The sequence below is a fragment of the Synchiropus splendidus genome, chromosome 13, assembly GCF_027744825.2.
Source record: "Synchiropus splendidus isolate RoL2022-P1 chromosome 13, RoL_Sspl_1.0, whole genome shotgun sequence".
NCBI lineage: Eukaryota > Metazoa > Chordata > Actinopteri > Syngnathiformes > Callionymidae > Synchiropus > Synchiropus splendidus.
Window position 1 is genome coordinate 12,273,456 of NC_071346.1, and position 18,059 is coordinate 12,291,514.

General features: G+C 42.7%; 1 protein-coding gene across 4 annotated transcripts in view; it reads right to left on the minus strand.

Moving 5' to 3' along the window:
- LOC128770085 (ephrin type-B receptor 1-B) overlaps positions 1-18,059 on the minus strand; it is a 199,485-nt gene that overhangs the window by 62,922 nt on the left and 118,504 nt on the right. For all 4 annotated transcript variants that reach the window (XM_053884337.1, XM_053884336.1, XM_053884339.1 and 1 more), the window contains exons 4-5: positions 9,718-9,873; positions 4,916-5,251 (exon numbers count right to left, since the gene is read on the minus strand). In XM_053884337.1, coding sequence (XP_053740312.1) covers positions 4,916-5,251; positions 9,718-9,873 — 492 coding nt within the window. The remainder of the gene's footprint in view (positions 1-4,915; positions 5,252-9,717; positions 9,874-18,059) is intronic.

Consider the following 18,059-nt stretch of genomic DNA (forward strand, 5'->3'; position numbering starts at 1 on the left):
AAAGTCATTGGTTTAACTAGAACCCTCCGTATGATCCCGGGCTCAGCGGGCCAAGCCAGCCATGACTACATGGTAATGGGCCTCTCTCAAACGTCACGAAGAGGGATCAGTTCAGCGCCGGGGATTTCTGTCGAGTAACCATGGCTGGAATTATTCTTTAAATCACAGCATGTGTGCATGACTGTTACATGAAGCTCAAGGCATGACTCTGGTCTTTTATTTGCCGACGTGAAGACGGTGAGCTTAAGCCAAAGCGCTGAAATTCAACGACGGTATTTCACTTTGTAGTTCTGTGGACACATCGACAAGGAAGAGCGTGCGCCAAACTATAAGCATGATGAAACCCCCGGACACCCGGCGCTGATACAGGCCAAATATAACTTGTTGGCCCGACTGAAAAATGGAAAAAAAAAGCGGGATGATTGTTATCTTGAAAACCCACGACATGTTTGCCAAACATGTCGTCTGATTTTCTGTTTTCCCCATCTGGCTGTTTGGGCATTGTGTATTGCTTTTTCAGAACACTGACTCCATAAAAGGCTAAAGACGCAGATGTTTACGTTTCTGTGGCTCTGTGGCCCGATCCAGCCACATGGAGACGAGTTGTTTGTGGAGATGCCTGTTATTCTGCGGTCAGAAGGAAGGCTTGGCTCGGGATTCAGGTTCAAATGGAGATAGATCAGAAAAAGTTTGTGGAAAAATACTGGAGCAGTTATGATGTCGATTTGAAGTTAAGGTCACAGTTATGATCGGGATCAGACCTAAGATAAGTTCTATTAAACCGGATACTAAGTCGCTAAAGAACATTTCCTCAGCAAAAAAAAAAAAATATGAATAATATGAAAGTCTGCAAACTATTTCCCCTCAGTGTGGACAACTCCTCCAGTGTGTGTGAAGGGAACAGACCGTGAATGAAATGCTAAATCCAACTATTGATCAGTGCTTTCTACCACAGACATGTGAAGGGATCCGGGGCAATTATATCGCCTCTTCAGTGATTCAGACCAAATCCCTTCAACTTCCTCCTCACTCTGGTTGCTCCGTCCTCTTATTGTCCTCAGCAACCCTTCCACTCTGCTCAACTTTCTTCCTTGTCAAGTTTCTGGAGAGATTCAAGTCTCAGCGAAGTAAAAAAAAAAACGTCATGGTTGTCGTGGACTGGCACTTGGGAAACAAGTGAAGTTGCTGAGAATTGAGTCATTTTTTTGATGATATATTTGCAACGTCTTTGGCGTTCTAAAGGGAAACGTTTGCGAAGAAAAGGACGAGTACATCCGAGACCGTGAGATGATGAATTTCAGTCAGAAACAAAATGAAAGTGGATCTGGAAAGTCTCAAACGCAGACGTTTCAACAGTCGTGGGGTTGAAATGGTGAGCAACAGAAGCAGCAGTTGTCAGTATGACTTCTTATTCCGACAAATATTTCACAGAGAAACTGCTATGCCATGAGGTAGACCGCGAATATTACCCCTCATTCACAAATGAATGGCGAAGCTTTAAGGAGCCCAAAAGACAAACTCAGGCGGAGGAGTTCTGTGCTCCAGAAAATCGGAAATGAGGAGCATGAAATTCCCTTCAAGTTCATCTTCAATTATCAACAATAAACCCATTCATATCACAAAATTAAGCAACTAAAGAGGCAGAAACCTCAACCGACGCCGCTCATTTCCACAAATATTCTGATTTTCACACGGCATTATCGCCCTGCAGTCAGTGCAGGCTGGTCAATAGGGGGCGCTAAGGCACTACCCCATACCTCTTAGTACAGGCAAACTTATTTTTTTTATGTACTACTACTACTATTACTACTATTGAGTAAGAGAGTGTCCAGAGTGGATTACAACATATGACCTATGAAGGATAAATCCTTGTATTTTGGAGCTTCCATTTCTTTACATACAGCTTGGGGGCTTTGGAAAAAGTGCCCCTTGAGCATAGTAGCTCAGGCAATCCATGAAAGGCATCTTTTCCTCACATCTTTTCCCCAAGGGGCACTGTTCTGCAGTGGCCCAAGCTGCGGGATGGACCCCCCGATACGTATGTTTAGAGCTCTTCTCCTGCTGTGTATTGACACTGTTTTTATTGAGTGATGTTCAATAGGATGTTGCTATTCAGTTGTTTTGTGCTGTGTTGGTGTTGAATTGTGTATTGAGAGGAGACAACGTGACACAGACAAATGTCAGTATGTTTAGGATGTTTACAGCGGAAGCAATGAACAGACCTTTAATACATAGCCTCCGCTAATCTGGTGACTGGCGGTAATAACTGTTGAAGCACAAATAAGTGTCAGCTCTAGACCTTCTCACTCTTCCTGTATCATCTGTATCATATCGACACTTCGGCACTAAGCAGGAAAGATCTAACATAAGAGCAGAATGATAAATCATTTATCGACCTTTTTTTCCTCAGATATGGTCTGAACCAACAAGAATGTGCTTCATTTTTAGGCGTAAAGTCAACCCGTGTTTACAGGTTATTACATCATGGTGTGGCCAAATGTTTCTTGGAGAGATATTACACAAGTTTCCTCAACGTTATTAGTATTTATAGAGAGCCTGGGCAGCTCACTTCTGCTGCTGCGTTTTCATGGGGAGAAGCAAAGGCTGGCTGAGGCAACTTTTTTTTTTTTTTCAATTCAGAAGCTCCCAAAGGAAACTCTTCATTTCGCAGACAAATATTAGAAAACTAGTGCAGTAGTTGCAGCAGAAGGAAGATAGAGAAGGAGTCAGACCTAGAAATACATGTAGAAAATATGAGATGGATGTTTCGCCGTTGTCTCTTTCATTTGAGAGTGTGATATTCGATGTAATGAAACTCATTATTATGGACCTGTTTTTTCAGTCCAGTACCTTGCAGCATCGGGCCACACAGAACCGGACATCGGCCTGGCAGATCACTGGCAGACACCTCATTACAGAGGGAGACTTCAACAATAGACCATTGCTTCTTCTGTAGCCATCTGTCAAGGCTGCTATTATCCTGTCAAATGGAGACCATTAGGCCACCACCATAATCAGACCTATTTACTTCCTCATTTTCTTCTTGTGACAGTGTGACAGTCTCCAACTGGCACAAAAAAGTCGGGAGAAGGAGCACTCTCCTTTTCCCTGTGACAACGTTGAATTGTAACTGACAAGTCAGCCGCTCTGTTCGGTGCCATTTCTCTTCAAAAATGTTTGGACTTTCATATGTAAAAACGACACACTGGACTCCATCAGATGCATTTGTCCTGATATTGGAAGGTCAGTGTGTGGTATGAAATAATTGGAGCCACAGAATGTGTCAAATAACCTAAACAAGCATCTGCTCCTACAGCGGCACCTACAGTGTATTCTACCTGTGCATCATTAGGGTCAGACAGAAAGAGGCCCATGCTCCAGCACGAAAAAGGACAAAAAAAAAAAAAAAAAAGAAAACAGGATGAAGGTCATTTTCTCCAGCCAGGCTCAGATCCATTACAGGCAAAAATCCAAGAGAGACGGTCATGAGGCTGATGATGAAAAGACAGCGATGAAAGCTACTTTTTGCCTCAGGTGGCTGTATTTTACCTTGAACATTTGTGTGTTAGCGTTCTCCTTACGACCCCAAATCTATCATGTTGTCGCAGACAAACCCCAGTCAGGGATTTCGACTGTATTATGATGCGAAGGATTTTATAGACTTCGAATTTTAACTATTGATACCTCATTGTTTTTTTCACATTATGACGCTTTGACAAGGTGCTGGAATTATTTCGGCTGACAAAAAACGCTAACAATCGCTTGCAACTTCCTGTCTCGATCAGTGAAACATGACTTCTGAAAGACAGTTCAACAGATGTCTCTAAGTATGTATATGTGTAAGTATGTCAAATTTAACATGTTTGTGTTTAACATTCCTGAACAACTGGCACAAAATGACAGGTGAGCCACATTGAATACACAGGGATGGAAAACATTTTAACTCCATTGAAACACCAATGCGTCTATAAATGAATAAATAAAGTATTTTATAATACTTAATACTTGTGTATATATATATATATATATATATATATATATATATATATATATATATATATATATATATATATACATATACACACACACACACACACACACACACACACACACATATATATATATATATATATATTCATTTAATATATATGATATTATATTTTATATTATATTATTTGTTTCTTTCACCTGATCTCTTCTGAAGTGACCACATTTCAGTCCAAAAGTTGGTTTTGTTTTGTCCAACATACCAGCGACTAGGACCCAACTTTTAGTGACACTCAAACCTACGTGACCCCGTGGTATAGCGCCCTCACACCGTTCGAGGAGCTGCTTTACAATCCAGAGGTCTGATGCACAACAAAAACCTCTGTGGAGCGAAGAAAAGACTCCGTGTGCACCGCTGTTTCCAACAAAGAAACCGTGTCTGATTATACGGAGGACAACAACAAAGCAGCACAGCAGACATGAAAAGAGGGGGTTTAGAAATGACTCGTGTTGTTTATCGAGGTATGATTACCTATAACCACAAGAGAAGGACTGAAATATCCAAGAGATATGTAAACCACGGCTATTTCCATCACCGGTGCTGAACTATAAATACGCATCAAAGAAACGAGAGACGGTACATTTTGTTTGTCCCGTTGAAAACTGTGGCTCAGATGTGAACACTTCCCAGTCGGTATCAAAAGGCCTTGAGTTTGACAACTAAACTTCAGTAACTTCTCCGACATCTGTGCGTTTCACATTCATGGACACTGTAAGGTACTCAGAACAGACAGTTTACTTTTCAAAGAAAGCAAAAATGAAGGCAAAGAATGAAGCTTTAGAAGCGTCTTACTGTCTTACAGTCGTAAGCCTTAGCTGAACTAGTAGAGATAATGTTATTTTCTGCACTTCATGAGCCAAGTCTTACCAGCCTGGTTGGTGGTGATGTCAATCGAGACATGCTGCGCAGTGTACGGACTCTTGTTGCTGACGCCGTTCACCGCCTGGATCTCAAAGCTGTACAGCGTGTGAGCCAACAGGTTGCTGATGAACACCCTGGTCTCCGTCAGGCCAAGCTGTCGCGGCACAAAGTCCACGTTGTCGTCGCAGTGGGAGCAGGAGCGACGGTCGGCCCGGCACTTCTTGCACACGATGTTGTAGACCACGTCATCGCGGCCGCCCGTCTCCCTGGGAGAATGCCACTCCAGGATCACGGAGGTTTCGTTGACGATGGAGATGACGTTCCGTGGGCTGGAGGGGACACCTGCAGAGAAAAGGAGGCAGGTGTTTTGGTCATTGGAGATACAGCCAGCAGTCCACAAGTCAAAAGAGTTGCCACTATGCTGCCTCTCATTTCACAACGCTGAAGGTGATGCCTACTCTACTTTACACACAGACTTGTTTTTTTTTTTTTTTTCATAGGAGTATGTCCATTTTTCAAATATCCATATATGAGAGGAAGAGTGAAGCACGAATGTTGAAATGTCCGAAAATCTTCACGGAAGTTCTAGCCTTACCAAAGAACAGGTTGTGTGTCAGGAACATGGGAGCATCAGAGAAGTAAATGACGGAAGTACAAAACATGTATTGGGACAAGAGTGACTCAAGGTGAGTACATCAGGGACGAGTTTCCTTGGACTATGATGTTTGCAGATTATATGGCGCCGGGGTCTGCGCAGGATCTTTCTTGGGGCGACTGCAGGTCGCACTTGAATGCATATTGATAAACACAGCGTAAAACTACTCCTGTGGTGGAAAGATTACACTGTAGGGAGTGAAATCCCAGCATCGACAGCTAAAGCACTGGAGAGAACCCTGAAGTGATTTGTAGTGAGACTAAAGATGAGGTTAAGGAATAGCTGAATGAAAGTTACAGGATGACAGACTATGTGTGTGAGTGAAAGGGAGGTGGGAGCAAGAGTGGAGTTGAGGAAGTTGAGGCAGGGAAAATTTGGCACTAGTCATCCAGAGTGATGGACAGAAATGAAAGTCGGTGAAGAGGAGAGTGCAGGGGAGGCGGATTGCTCTGTCACCACTTGAGTCAAAAGGGAGCTTTTTGGGACAGTAGGTGGACCCAAAGACAGGATGCAGAGGTAGACTTGGCAGAGGTAAAGACGCTCAGGTTTTTAGTGGGAAAAAGAAAGTGGGACGATTTAAACTGTTTGCAAATCTCAAATTGAAATGGTCTTCCATTCCGTACATGCAATATGACAGTATTAGACCATGAAGGATTAAAACGTGTTGGTTATCGCCCGATGCGATGAGATCGTATTGGAAACTTTCTGCTCGCTGTGCACGTCATCCACCAACACACTCACAGTCGGAGTGAACAAGCACAGTTTTATTGAACTTGACCAGTGGTGGACTGTATGTTGTGACACGCGACGGCAACGACAGCGCTAACATTATTTTCAAACCTTTATTTTCACTCGTAGGGTATCAAGGTCCACCTCATACCACCTTAAACCCTCTGCGAGTGAATTAAAAAAGCTTATATCCCTACAAAAAGGAAGCATCCTTCTCTGCATTGTTATATAATTTTGGCTCAGTCGCTGAGTTTCAAGACACTTTAAACAGCAAGGATTGCATACACACTGTTATAACTTGCGTTCAGGCCTTTGTCTTCGAGGTGTAATGTACCAGTAGTCTTCCACCACTGGCAGCTCAGAATAAAATCAAAGTGACTTTCTGACTCCCACATCATGTCTGATTACCCACTGATAGCTTCGCTGCTTCTTGGAGAGATAAAACACGAGCCTCTTAAGGAGCAAAGTTCTCTCCTCCGACTGTGACTATTAAGAGCGTCGCTGTGTCTCAAATAAACACTCATGCACATTATTTACTCATCCAGACTTGGAATGGCGGCGGCGGCGGGTGTCTCTCCTCTCAAAAGAGTTTGTTTAGATCATGCGAAACATGCCTTCGGGGGCAAACACAAGGTCCTTGTGTGGAGATTCCGATCACAGTGAGAGGAGCGGGAAGAATGAAAGACGGGGTTGTGTGGGTTTGCAGGAGGCACATGAGAGAAGACAAGGCCTGGTGCTTTTAAGGCACAGAGGATTTAGGAATCTGTGGTTAGAATTGTGCCGGGAGGGTGCGGCCGGTTTTACACGTATAAACAACGCAAATGTAAACTACAAAACTCAAGCTGCTTTCCTTCATATATTTCATTTTTGACTGAGCAAGAAAGCGATATAATTGGCATTCATCATCGTGTAGAAAACAGCTGTTTGTTTTCTACCACAACACATATGTAAAAAAAAAAAACAGTTCAGCAATTCCCCCTGGAGGTTTTTGGATTAGCTTGAGCTGAGTAACACTGAACATTTTGCGCATATTATTCTTCTCACTTGGTGTTTGAGGGAGAAAATACGAGGCGATAGAGGTTTTACAGAAATAGAAATTGAATAGCAAATGTGGAGCACAATGACTTCCATTGAACAGGAGCTGGGGTGGAGGTGGGTTGTAAGCGGCTGACTACAAGATGATATTTTGCTGAGAGGGGGACCGGTTGGATGGGGGTGGTCGACAAATGAAACGTACAGAAAGACAAAGAAAAGACTGGCAATGCAAGATAAGAGCATGAACTGATGGGAAGAATGAGAAGAACTGATAACCTTGCGCTGTCATTCAGAAACATCGATGTGCAAGTGACAGACTGTGTTTCATGAGAGGCCCACTTTTACTCCCTTCAGGTGTCGTATGCTAGTAATAACCATCTTTCGTTCTATTTTTGTATATTTTAATCGATAACCTGCGTCGCTCACCAGCTACTGGAATTCATACCTCTCGATCACAGACTCCCACACCCAAGAATTCTGCCAGCTCTTTATACCAGACCCCAACACACCTCTTCTCACATGTAAAAATGTTGCTTTATTCAGGCAAATACGTCCACATTCACGACAAAAAGAACGACAAGCCAATCTCCGAATGGTCCCAGCTGTGCCACGCAAGAGTTAGGAACATGACTGGGATGAAAGCAAAACTGAAGGTGGATACATCGTCTGAGATGCATCCCACGCTTCTGCATATTCCAGAGTGTTAATAAAGGGGTGGGGAGGTGTGGTGTGAAGCCCCCTGCTGGCAGAGTCGGCTACAGAACAATCTATCAGCAAACTAAGAATGATCTGGAAGACAGTGAGGACTCAGGACTGCTTCTGCTGCTGCACACTGGCCTCATTCAAAGCTTCTATAGATGAGTCTCTTATCAGGACCGCCGCATTTATTTAAAAAAAAAAAAAAAAATCTTATTAGGATGATCTCAGAGGTCCCCCCTGCTGGGATCCACACTCAACTTCAAGCTCAGCGGTTTCTCCTCCATCGGCGAAAGGCTTTGAACATGCTGCCGCGTGACACAAACTGAAGAGAATTGGACTTCTGTTTATGGAGTGAAACGAGGTGGTTGATGTTTTTAAAAGAGAAAATCAAGTGGAATTTATTTGAGACGCTCGCTTCAATTTAGTTCCCCCTGCTGACTGCGACTAAAACAAAACAAAGATCGTGATTCGGTTGAAATAAATAACGCATTTCTTTGCCCACTGAAGCTATTGAAACAGCCAAGCGCGGAACGTTTCCTCAGAGCTAAAATGCCAGTGTCTTGGGGAAACACATGGGCAGCTATTTGGTCTCCCAAGTTCATCGAGTTGTAGCTTTCTTGCATCCAGGTTATCAGGTCAAAAGAATCTCATTCATTCTTGACAGAACCAAAGTCTCACCAGTGACCTCAGAAGATTCCAGAATATCTTTACACACTGCAATAAAATCCTCGGAGACTGAAGACGGCACATTTCTCAGCAAAACCGATGACAATTTCAGCCGTTTTACTGGGTGGATTTCCTCTGAATCACCTGCATTCATAAGATATATTTCTATATGATATAATCTTCTCCGGTGCAGGTGGTAGGAATCATATAACAGGATCGCAAAGATGATATAACAAGATTAAAACAGCGAGGCAGTGACAGAGCCACTATTTAGAAACTTGGAAACACAGACCAGTGGGATGTGTTGGAGAAAATCCACTTAGGAACGTTTGTGAGGATTACTGGAGGAAAATGTCGGCGCCGAAGGCAGAGACAGATGCTTGAATAAGCTCTTGCTAAATCACCAGAGATATACTTGCACACCGATGGGACGGCAAACCCAAACTCAGGAACAGCCGGAGCCTAAAGGTGTGGATCAATACGCTGGGGAGTAGACTGTCTTGCTGAAATATGTTCCTGCGCACCTTCTGGGCATTTGTGCTCCCTTTCAAAATGGAACTGGAGACGGTTCAGGGGCCGCACCATGTAGATGAAAACACTTCGTCTGGTAGCACTGCAATGTTTAGGTTCCATCACTTATATTCGCATCTAATGCGCTGAAAACAAACTACTTCCTCACACAAGAAACTTTGGAAACACTGACCATGCACTTTTATGGCAGACATGTGCGAGCTTGGGGGACCATACTAAGGCATTTTAAGATAACTACGATGCTGTGAGGAGCTTTTCTGGATCGCCAACAGATAACAGCGGGAGCGGCATGGAACCGCAGCATCTGTCCGAGTAATTAGGACTGGAGGGGATGATGGACAGAGAGGCAGCGGACATGAAAGAACGTTCCAAAGAGAGTGGAATAACTTGGGGCAGGAGGATTAATGGCCAAAAATGGAAAGACTCGGTGCAAGCGCCCGTTCTGATGATGGGCAATGCGGAGAACTTGAAGCCATCCAGAAGTGAGACTCACTGGTGCAGGGCTCATCTGGCTGGTCGGCGTCCCCACGGTAGTAGCCGTTGCGGCACACGCAGATGGTGGCAGCCTCAGCTGTGGAGCGGCTGTTCGGCGGACACTGAAGACACAGGCCTGGACCCTGAGTGGACTTGAAAGTGCCCGGTGGACATGCTGCGAGAGGAAGGGGAAAAAGAAAGAGAGATAAGCATCGTGAAATCCAGACAGTCCAACCATCACCATTCTGACACTTGACAGTTCAATAACAACGGATAAATATTCCATAACAGCTTTTTTTTTTTCTTGTTAGAAATAATTCTTGGAATAGAAATAAGTTGCTAAACCGCTGCTTGTGGAGAAAAAGCCGTGCATGCCACCTGGTGCACCTGGCAGCAGCAGTTCCAGTATTATCCATATCACTTGGAGGTATTGTGGTTTTTATGCAGATGAATGAAAGGGCATTGACTAAGCCTGAATTAAACAAAGGGGTGACACTGTAAACATGCAGCAGCATTATAGGAGAAGGATGATAAAACTTCCCAGCAGCTCTGAAAGCGTGGATCTCATCATCCATCGCAACATTGACTACTAAGGATTGATGTTGTTGACAAACAGGCCTGTGGAATCACTGAAGAAAGCTGGTAGGACAGAGTCACATTTCACAGTAACAAGTTGGTTCTATGATTCCTGTCAGAGTATTTCGTGATTTTGACTTAAATAAAAGAGGGTGTCGCCACAAAGTGAGAGAGAAGAAACGATGATGTTGTGTCCTAACACCCTGAATTAAATTGAATGGTGGGGTGCTCCAAGGTACATTCACTCTTGAACCTGAGACTGACTCACATTTTCTGCGCTACAACATGGGAGATGGGATGGGACTTGTTTGGGGTGAAAAGTTTGGATCATCTGCGATATATTCAAGACATTCGTCTCTTGAACTGAAGTTGAAAAATTGGAACTCTGGCAACAAGTCACAGCATATTAACTATTATGAGCTCATACTGTATGTAGCGGTGGCGATTAAACGAAGCATAAATTCATCAACAAAATGAAGTAGTGACATGGAGGCATGGAGATCATAGTGGTTTGTTGGGAGTTGATGACTCACTGAGCTTTTCATGTAAAGCCCTCTCTGATCTGCCATGACAGTGAACTTTACAGTGAACTTTTGAATGCAACTTCAGAGGCGGGGAAGTCGGCTCAGAGTAGCGCTACAAATGTTGCCAAGTCAGAACAAACATTTAGATATATTTAGTACACACCAGTCATTTGGATAGTTTTTGATGCCTCCTGAGGCTCAATAGTAACACATGTATTACACCCGACTCTTGTCCCTGATTTAGTAAAGAAAACCAATGCATCTTGCAATGCAATTTGCCATCTCCTTTTGATGCGAAAAACAAGCAAACATTCTGTTTGCCTCTTTGATAACCAACACTTGTTGGACCTTATCAGCACAGACGACAAGCAGCTCGGCTTTTCATCTCACTAAAACAACACACTCCTCGTCCTCTCTTCACTTTCCAAAGTTCCAACTTAAGAGAAAAACAAGCTGACTGTACGGATTAAATAAAAAGCCCAACAAACATGGCTAAGTTGTTTCAACGTTAGAACACAGCTATTAAATCATTTTTGTTTGCTTTCCCATTAGGACTGTAAAGATTAGAATCCCTCCTCCGGGAGTGTATATGGTCCCGCTGGTGGCCCTCTGTCAGTCAAGCTGGAGAGTTTATGGTGTGTTTAAGTGCCTGGTATACAGCGCAATATGAAGCTCTGCTGTTATTGCTGACGCCAGTTAGTGGAAGTCGCGGTTCATAGCAGAGGACAAAGATTATTGTGGCTGATATCGCTGCACCTAAATCCAGGCAATAACCTAATCTATTTACTCTCATATCCCCAGAAGAACACACGGCTGAGAGGTTTGTACACTGTGTGGAAGGATTTACTGACTGCAATAACCATGACAAATGTCTAATATTTTAGTTGCTCACTGATCGGGGAGGGAGCTGTAATTTTGCTGCACTCCACTGGGAAAGGAGTTGAAATTTAATGGGCATATTCCTGGCAATTTCCCTGGATGAAGGAGAGGATGGAGTCGACGCAAAGCTGCGACAGTTCACTGTGAATCGTCAGGTGGAGCGCGTGACATTTTGATTCAGAGCGGAGAAGCTGTTTCAGGGAATTAGTCAGCGAGGAATTAAATCTGTCGAAATGTAAGGGTTGTATGGGATAGACACAGTGAGATTTCATGAGAGCAGGTTTGCTACAATGGTTGCTAGACTGCACTTGCTATAACAGCCTTCAGTAGTGAATGAAGGACAATGAAGAACAGACTCTGCTACATTCAAGTCATTGTCACCTTGGGTGTGGAGGACCCCTATTTTTACTGGCTTATGCACCACAGATGAGTTGTGTTTTTAGACTTGTAGCTCTCAAGTGTGCTCCAACACACCAGCAAAGTCGTGATTTATAAAGGTCTAGAGCCCAAACAAATGTGATAATAATGTGGTGTGTCATGTTTTTGACCAAGTGAGTGCCATTGTTTGCCAGTGGATTTAGAGCGATGTATTCTGGAGTAATAAGAGTGAATGTCACAATACAGTTCTAATAGTCAACACTAAACTGGTGTGACTTAAAGTCAGTTGGTGCCTAAATTTTCACCAACCAATTCCACAAAAAACGGATTTTACGTGTCAAACTTGAGGACTAGCAGCCAAACCCTGGACACTTTAAGCGGCTTTTAATACGTAAAGTTGTCTGAATTTGAAATTTGGTGGTGATTTGTAATGCCCCGATAATATTAATATCAAAACCAACAACCACCACAGACTCCAGGTTTTTCAAGTTTTATAATGTTAAGGCGACAATTTTTTTTTTTTGACATAACTCTATCATATTCTCTGTGATGGTAGGCTTCTTATTGAACAGTTGCCAATCACATTCTGGCTCTCTAGTTATTAGGAGAACCAACATCTAACAACTTACTATAACTCTTTCTGGGCGACCTGTAACCACTGGACTCATTTCAATCATTAAGATGATTTAAGTTGAATTTATCCTCAAACCATTTAGATTGACATTGCATTCTGTGAAGACTGTTAACTTGTTCAGGGACTTCACTGCGTGAGTTCGACTGTGTGTGTACGCTGGAGCGCGCACTCCAGGGTTTGATGTCCTGTTGTGGGCTGGAGCTGGGACAGGGATGAGGCGAGTCTGGGACAGAGCTAAGTTACTTGGTTTATGACTTTGTCACAGCCAAACTGCACAGAAGCGCACATTCAGAGCTGGACACGCACCGGGCACCTCTTCCCTTCTGGAGAGACGTCACTCACTCAGCAACCCCTCCCACATGCAGCGGCCACACACATAGAGGAACAGCGCACCTGCAGCAAACACTCTACATTCACTCCTACAAAAGACTGTTTTAAGGCTTGGAACGCATTCTTTCTTTTTCCATTCATTGTAATGGGAACAATCGATTCGGATTTCAAACAAATCGTTTCTCGAACGGCCGCCTGGAACAGATTGTGGTCGAGAACCGAGGTACCACTGTATATGGTGTACTAGTCTGCACTTTTTGGTCAAAATGAGTTTTAAAAGGTAGGTTCAGCAGAAGTACCTCACTTTAGTGTTTGATGTGTCCATTGTGAAATGGACTTTCCACTGTACTTTGACATACTTTGGGTATTTTGGGTGTCACTATTCACTAGTCCTCTCAGGGAGGATTGTGCAAACTCGTGCACAAATTAAGTCGTTGGCGACTTGATAAATAGTTGAGTATAGTGACTATAATGTCTAGTTGCTGCAGCCCACAGCCATGAGGCTCTGAAAGAAGACGTTGAAATACTGCATGTTGCTGTTTCAATTGCTGCTGATTCATACCAGCACGGATCAGATTAGCAGGTCAAAGTACACTCAGTAGTACAAGACCACTTCAGGTGGAACAGGCAAAGGAATAAAAAGGAGAAAACTGTCACGTATAGAGTTGACTTGATTATGTTCTACAAGACCAGTACTCACACATATAGATAAAAAAAAGTGCACACAATCACCTCCAGCTGCTGCGGCAAGCTGTGAGACCTCTCTATTCTGCCTTCACAGAAGCTGGGAGACACAGCCAAGCTTAACTGAATGACCAGAAGTCAAGTCACAAACGGTGGTCAACACGTCGCCGCGTACAAATACACAGACCTGACCGCAATGACCAAAAAGCGGTTACAGAGAGTGGAGGAAGATGTAGGACAGATGGGGAGCGCTGTGAACAAAACATGCTGGCATCCAGTAAACACTCTTGAGCAACACATGGACTGTGATGCCTTTTATTCTCCTGGTTCACAGACGAAAATGCTGCTTTAAAGACAGCAACTCTGGCAATTTATGGTTCGGATAAAAGATGCAGTTAAATTAATTATCTAGTGAAATCCCCTTACGTTACCCGTCAAGTGGTTTCATTATGCAAAACCTTTTTTCTTTCTAAATGATTGAATACATTCTCTTATTTTCCTCTCTAGAGGTTTAAAGAAGTCTGTTCGTTCTTTACTTAACAAAATAACTCAGCAGTTGCCATGAAAAACCACTCACTTCTCTCTCTAAAATTTGACGTCAACAAAGTGCCATGAAAAGAGGCACAGAACAACACACGGAAAGAAAACTGAAATCAGATCGGTCAGGTCTCAAGACTGCTGTAAAAGTATAACCAGTTATACATTTACAGAAGAATTTGGCTTTAACTCTCTTACCACGAATGTAGTTGAGCAGAAACCTCAAAAGCAACTAGCGACTATTTTGATGGTCGACCAGTCTCGGTCATGAGTGGACTATTCCACAAACATTGCATTGTTGACAAACACATCTGAACGTAGTGGTGTGAATAGTCGCTACAAAAAAATAAATAAATAAATAAATCAAAACAATTGTAAATTGTTGAAGAGGCTTGTATAGTGAATAGGGATGAACAATTTTAGGAAAAAAAAAATTGCAATATATTTATGTTTTGGATGGGGGTGTGCTACATCATTCTTTGACATGACCAACAACATCTGATACAATCCACATATAAACGCATCTTCCCTGTAAAGTATCTATGTATTGAACATACTACGAATATTTAAAAAAAAAAAAAAAAAAAAAAAGACTACTGTTTCTTCTGCGGGAAGAAATAAATGGGTGAGTACTGCGTCTGTATTCAGTGAGGACTTGGGCTTGCCTCCCATTGGTCTAAATCTCAGGGCCAAAAAATCTTGGTCTTGGACTGGATCTCCAAGACCATCCACTCCACACTACGCAAAATGTGGTTTGAATATAGTTTCTATATAGTTGACTATCAACTTGAGGGAGCAGGGAGTTACACTGACCTCTGAACTCCTTAGACACAGCAGCAACAACTTCTGCTTTGGGCACACTACAGGGTCAAATCCTGGATGCAATACATATATATTCTGTGGGCTTGTGATTTAAACTTTCCGCTATAAGAACAGCAGTATTAATATGTCCTCCACCAACCAGCTCCACACACGTTTTACAAAGCAATAAGTTCCAAAGATATCGGTGATTACGAGGTAATAAAACGCTGATCTGAAATTCAATTTCAACAAGAGATGAGAGACAAAACTTTGGCGTCATCATCTTTTCCCTGTAAAATTCATGCATTGGAGCGCAAAGACAATAAACATCACACACATACACAGGCAAAGAAATCTATCGGCCCCGCTCCTCTGAACAGGGATCACAAAAAAGTTGTTCAGTGTGGGTTTAATGGGGTGTGTGTGGTGAGTTCCACCCTTGGGTGTGTGTTTAGAGACAGACAGTGACAGCCTGGACACTCGTAAATGGGCAAAGCGGGGGGAGTAGAGGGGGAGGCGCTGCTGAATCAGCCATCTGAGTTGGCCTCAAGGCAAACAAGTGAGCTGAAGAACGCACAGACAACACACAAATATTCCCGAGACCCACACAGAAAAACTATTAACTGAGAAGAGCGCTCCAATCTAAACAACATGGCTGCTGTCACCTCCACAGGAGCTGATGTACACGGAGACACGTGTAACTACTGCTGACCCCATTAAGGGAAGTGGCTCATCCATATTGTTTTTCTCTGACAACCTGTGTGAAGTTTTGTCATCGATATAGCAAGAGACAAGCCAGCAAGCCTGGAGTGGGATCAGACGGGCCGTGCACCACTATCCAGTACAAGAAAAATGAAGAGATTTTCATTGGTTAACTCATGCTAAGTGGTACCAAAGCTGCTATTTGCAACAAATAGCGTATTCTCTCTTAAAAATGATGTGTCTCGCCACTGATTAAAACGGCTAAATTTGCATAGAGATTTGATTTATCCGCCCACTCAGGTTCATCATCATAGTGGCAGTGAACGGCTAAATATGCATCATCTTTCATCCCCGTGAAACCACTTTCATTAAGGCAGAATACTGAGGTGGATGGAGATTAAATTCACAAGTCAGACGCTTCTATCGTGGTCAAACATCATAGCCTTGGCTGACCACAGGGAACTACTCAGGAACTACTCGGGAACTACCCGGGAACTGAAAACCTTCAACCCTGCTCTGTTACAGCATGGAAGCCTGAGACTAAACATGAAGAACAGAGAACAGTCAGGTGAAGATGATGATGTACATATAAGCTGTGAACAGAGATAATGGTTCTAATGTGGAACACGTTAGAAAACACAACAAAAACCGAAGGGAAACTTCATAAAACGCAAAACAACAAGGGCTGTAGTTGATTTGTCATATTTGTGTTTCACCGCACATAAAACAAGGGACCAATTTATGTCAAATGAAGTCCATGTTTTCCATACTTATTTTCAGCAGCAGAACCAGGTGCAAGTCATGTTCATCAAATTTACTAAAAAATTACACTTGATGCAAACTGTTGAGAAAATTGGAAAAAAACAGAATAAAATTCTGAATAAAATAGATATAATAAAACCATGTCTAAATATCATAAAACAAAACTAATATATTTCAATAAAACGCCAAAGAAGATAGAAGTAAATGTAAATGAAAGTATTGCCATAAAATGTTTTTTATGGCAATAATTTTTAATTTTTTAAACTGCTTCACTGTTGGGGGGGCCACGTCACTTTCTTTATCATTTTTTTCTTTTCAAGAACTCCTTTATTGTTGTTAACCATCACAGATTTGAGCTGTCAATTCAGTGACACACTACTGCCACCATACGAGGCTACTGTATTAAAACTGAGCGTCTTGCGATCCTCATGGCCCAAAGGTGTAAAAAAAAAAAAAAAAAAAAACTTGAATGGAAATTTGAATTGAAATTTGAATCGTTGAAGCATGTCAACTTATCAGGTATGACATTTAAATCAAGTCAGGGATGAGAGCATAGTTTTGGCCTCATGAGCGCCAGCAGTACTCAAGTATTCCAGTGTCTTAAATTTACAACACAACAATTCTGTTTTCTTAGAGTGTAGCAGAAACAGACGGTCTTCACTTGACTTATCTATTGAGAAACACTGTGTCAAACACAATGAGTCTCCTTCCAGATTCCAACTGCAACACAGATGCTGAGGTCATTTCTATAATTGACAGATAATATGTGCGTGAAGCCTCGAATTAGACTCATTAATGAGCTGCTTGCTGATCTGCCCCGGAGAGCAAGGAGGAGGAAGAGCCGAGACGCAGGGGCTGATGTGAACAATGTTCGCTCACACTTCTGTTAGAAGGGCTGGGGAACATTTGGATTAGAGGCGGGCAGTAGGTCTTGACCTCCAGGATGCAAAGGAAGGTGTGTCATCCATCACGCCTTCTGTTTTTCAGCAGATGAAGGAAGACCAGATCAGCGAGAAGTTAGAAAGACTATCACACGACTGAAAGGCAGCACGCCGAAACACAGCACTTCCCAGTGGCACTTTCTCTTTCTTCTTTTCTCCCGCTGTCTTTCTCAGTTTTTGCATGACCTAATGATGACGAAAGCCTGTTCTATTGGATGAGGTTATAAGAGGTATTTTTTACAGAGGCTCTTTTATGTGTCAGATTAATGAATGGATTTCAAATACGCAGTATGAAAAACAATGCTGCTGAGATTCTGGACCCAAAAAAAACAACTCAAAAACATGAGTCAGGGGAGCAGAGTTGTTGTTGCTATTAAGATTCTTTTAATATTTTGCCTCTTCTTGCCTGTGCGCTTAAAAATTGTATCTTGAAAAAGACACTTGTATAACAATTAAAATAGAAGTAGGTTTTGTTCAGCCCACAACAAGAACCACACATAACATCATCCACCCTTGCAATACATGCAACATATCTGCTCAAGACTCTTCCACCAGATTCCGGAATAGTTTCGCTCCTGGTGCTGTCAGGCTGCTGAATGTTAGACAGTAGCTG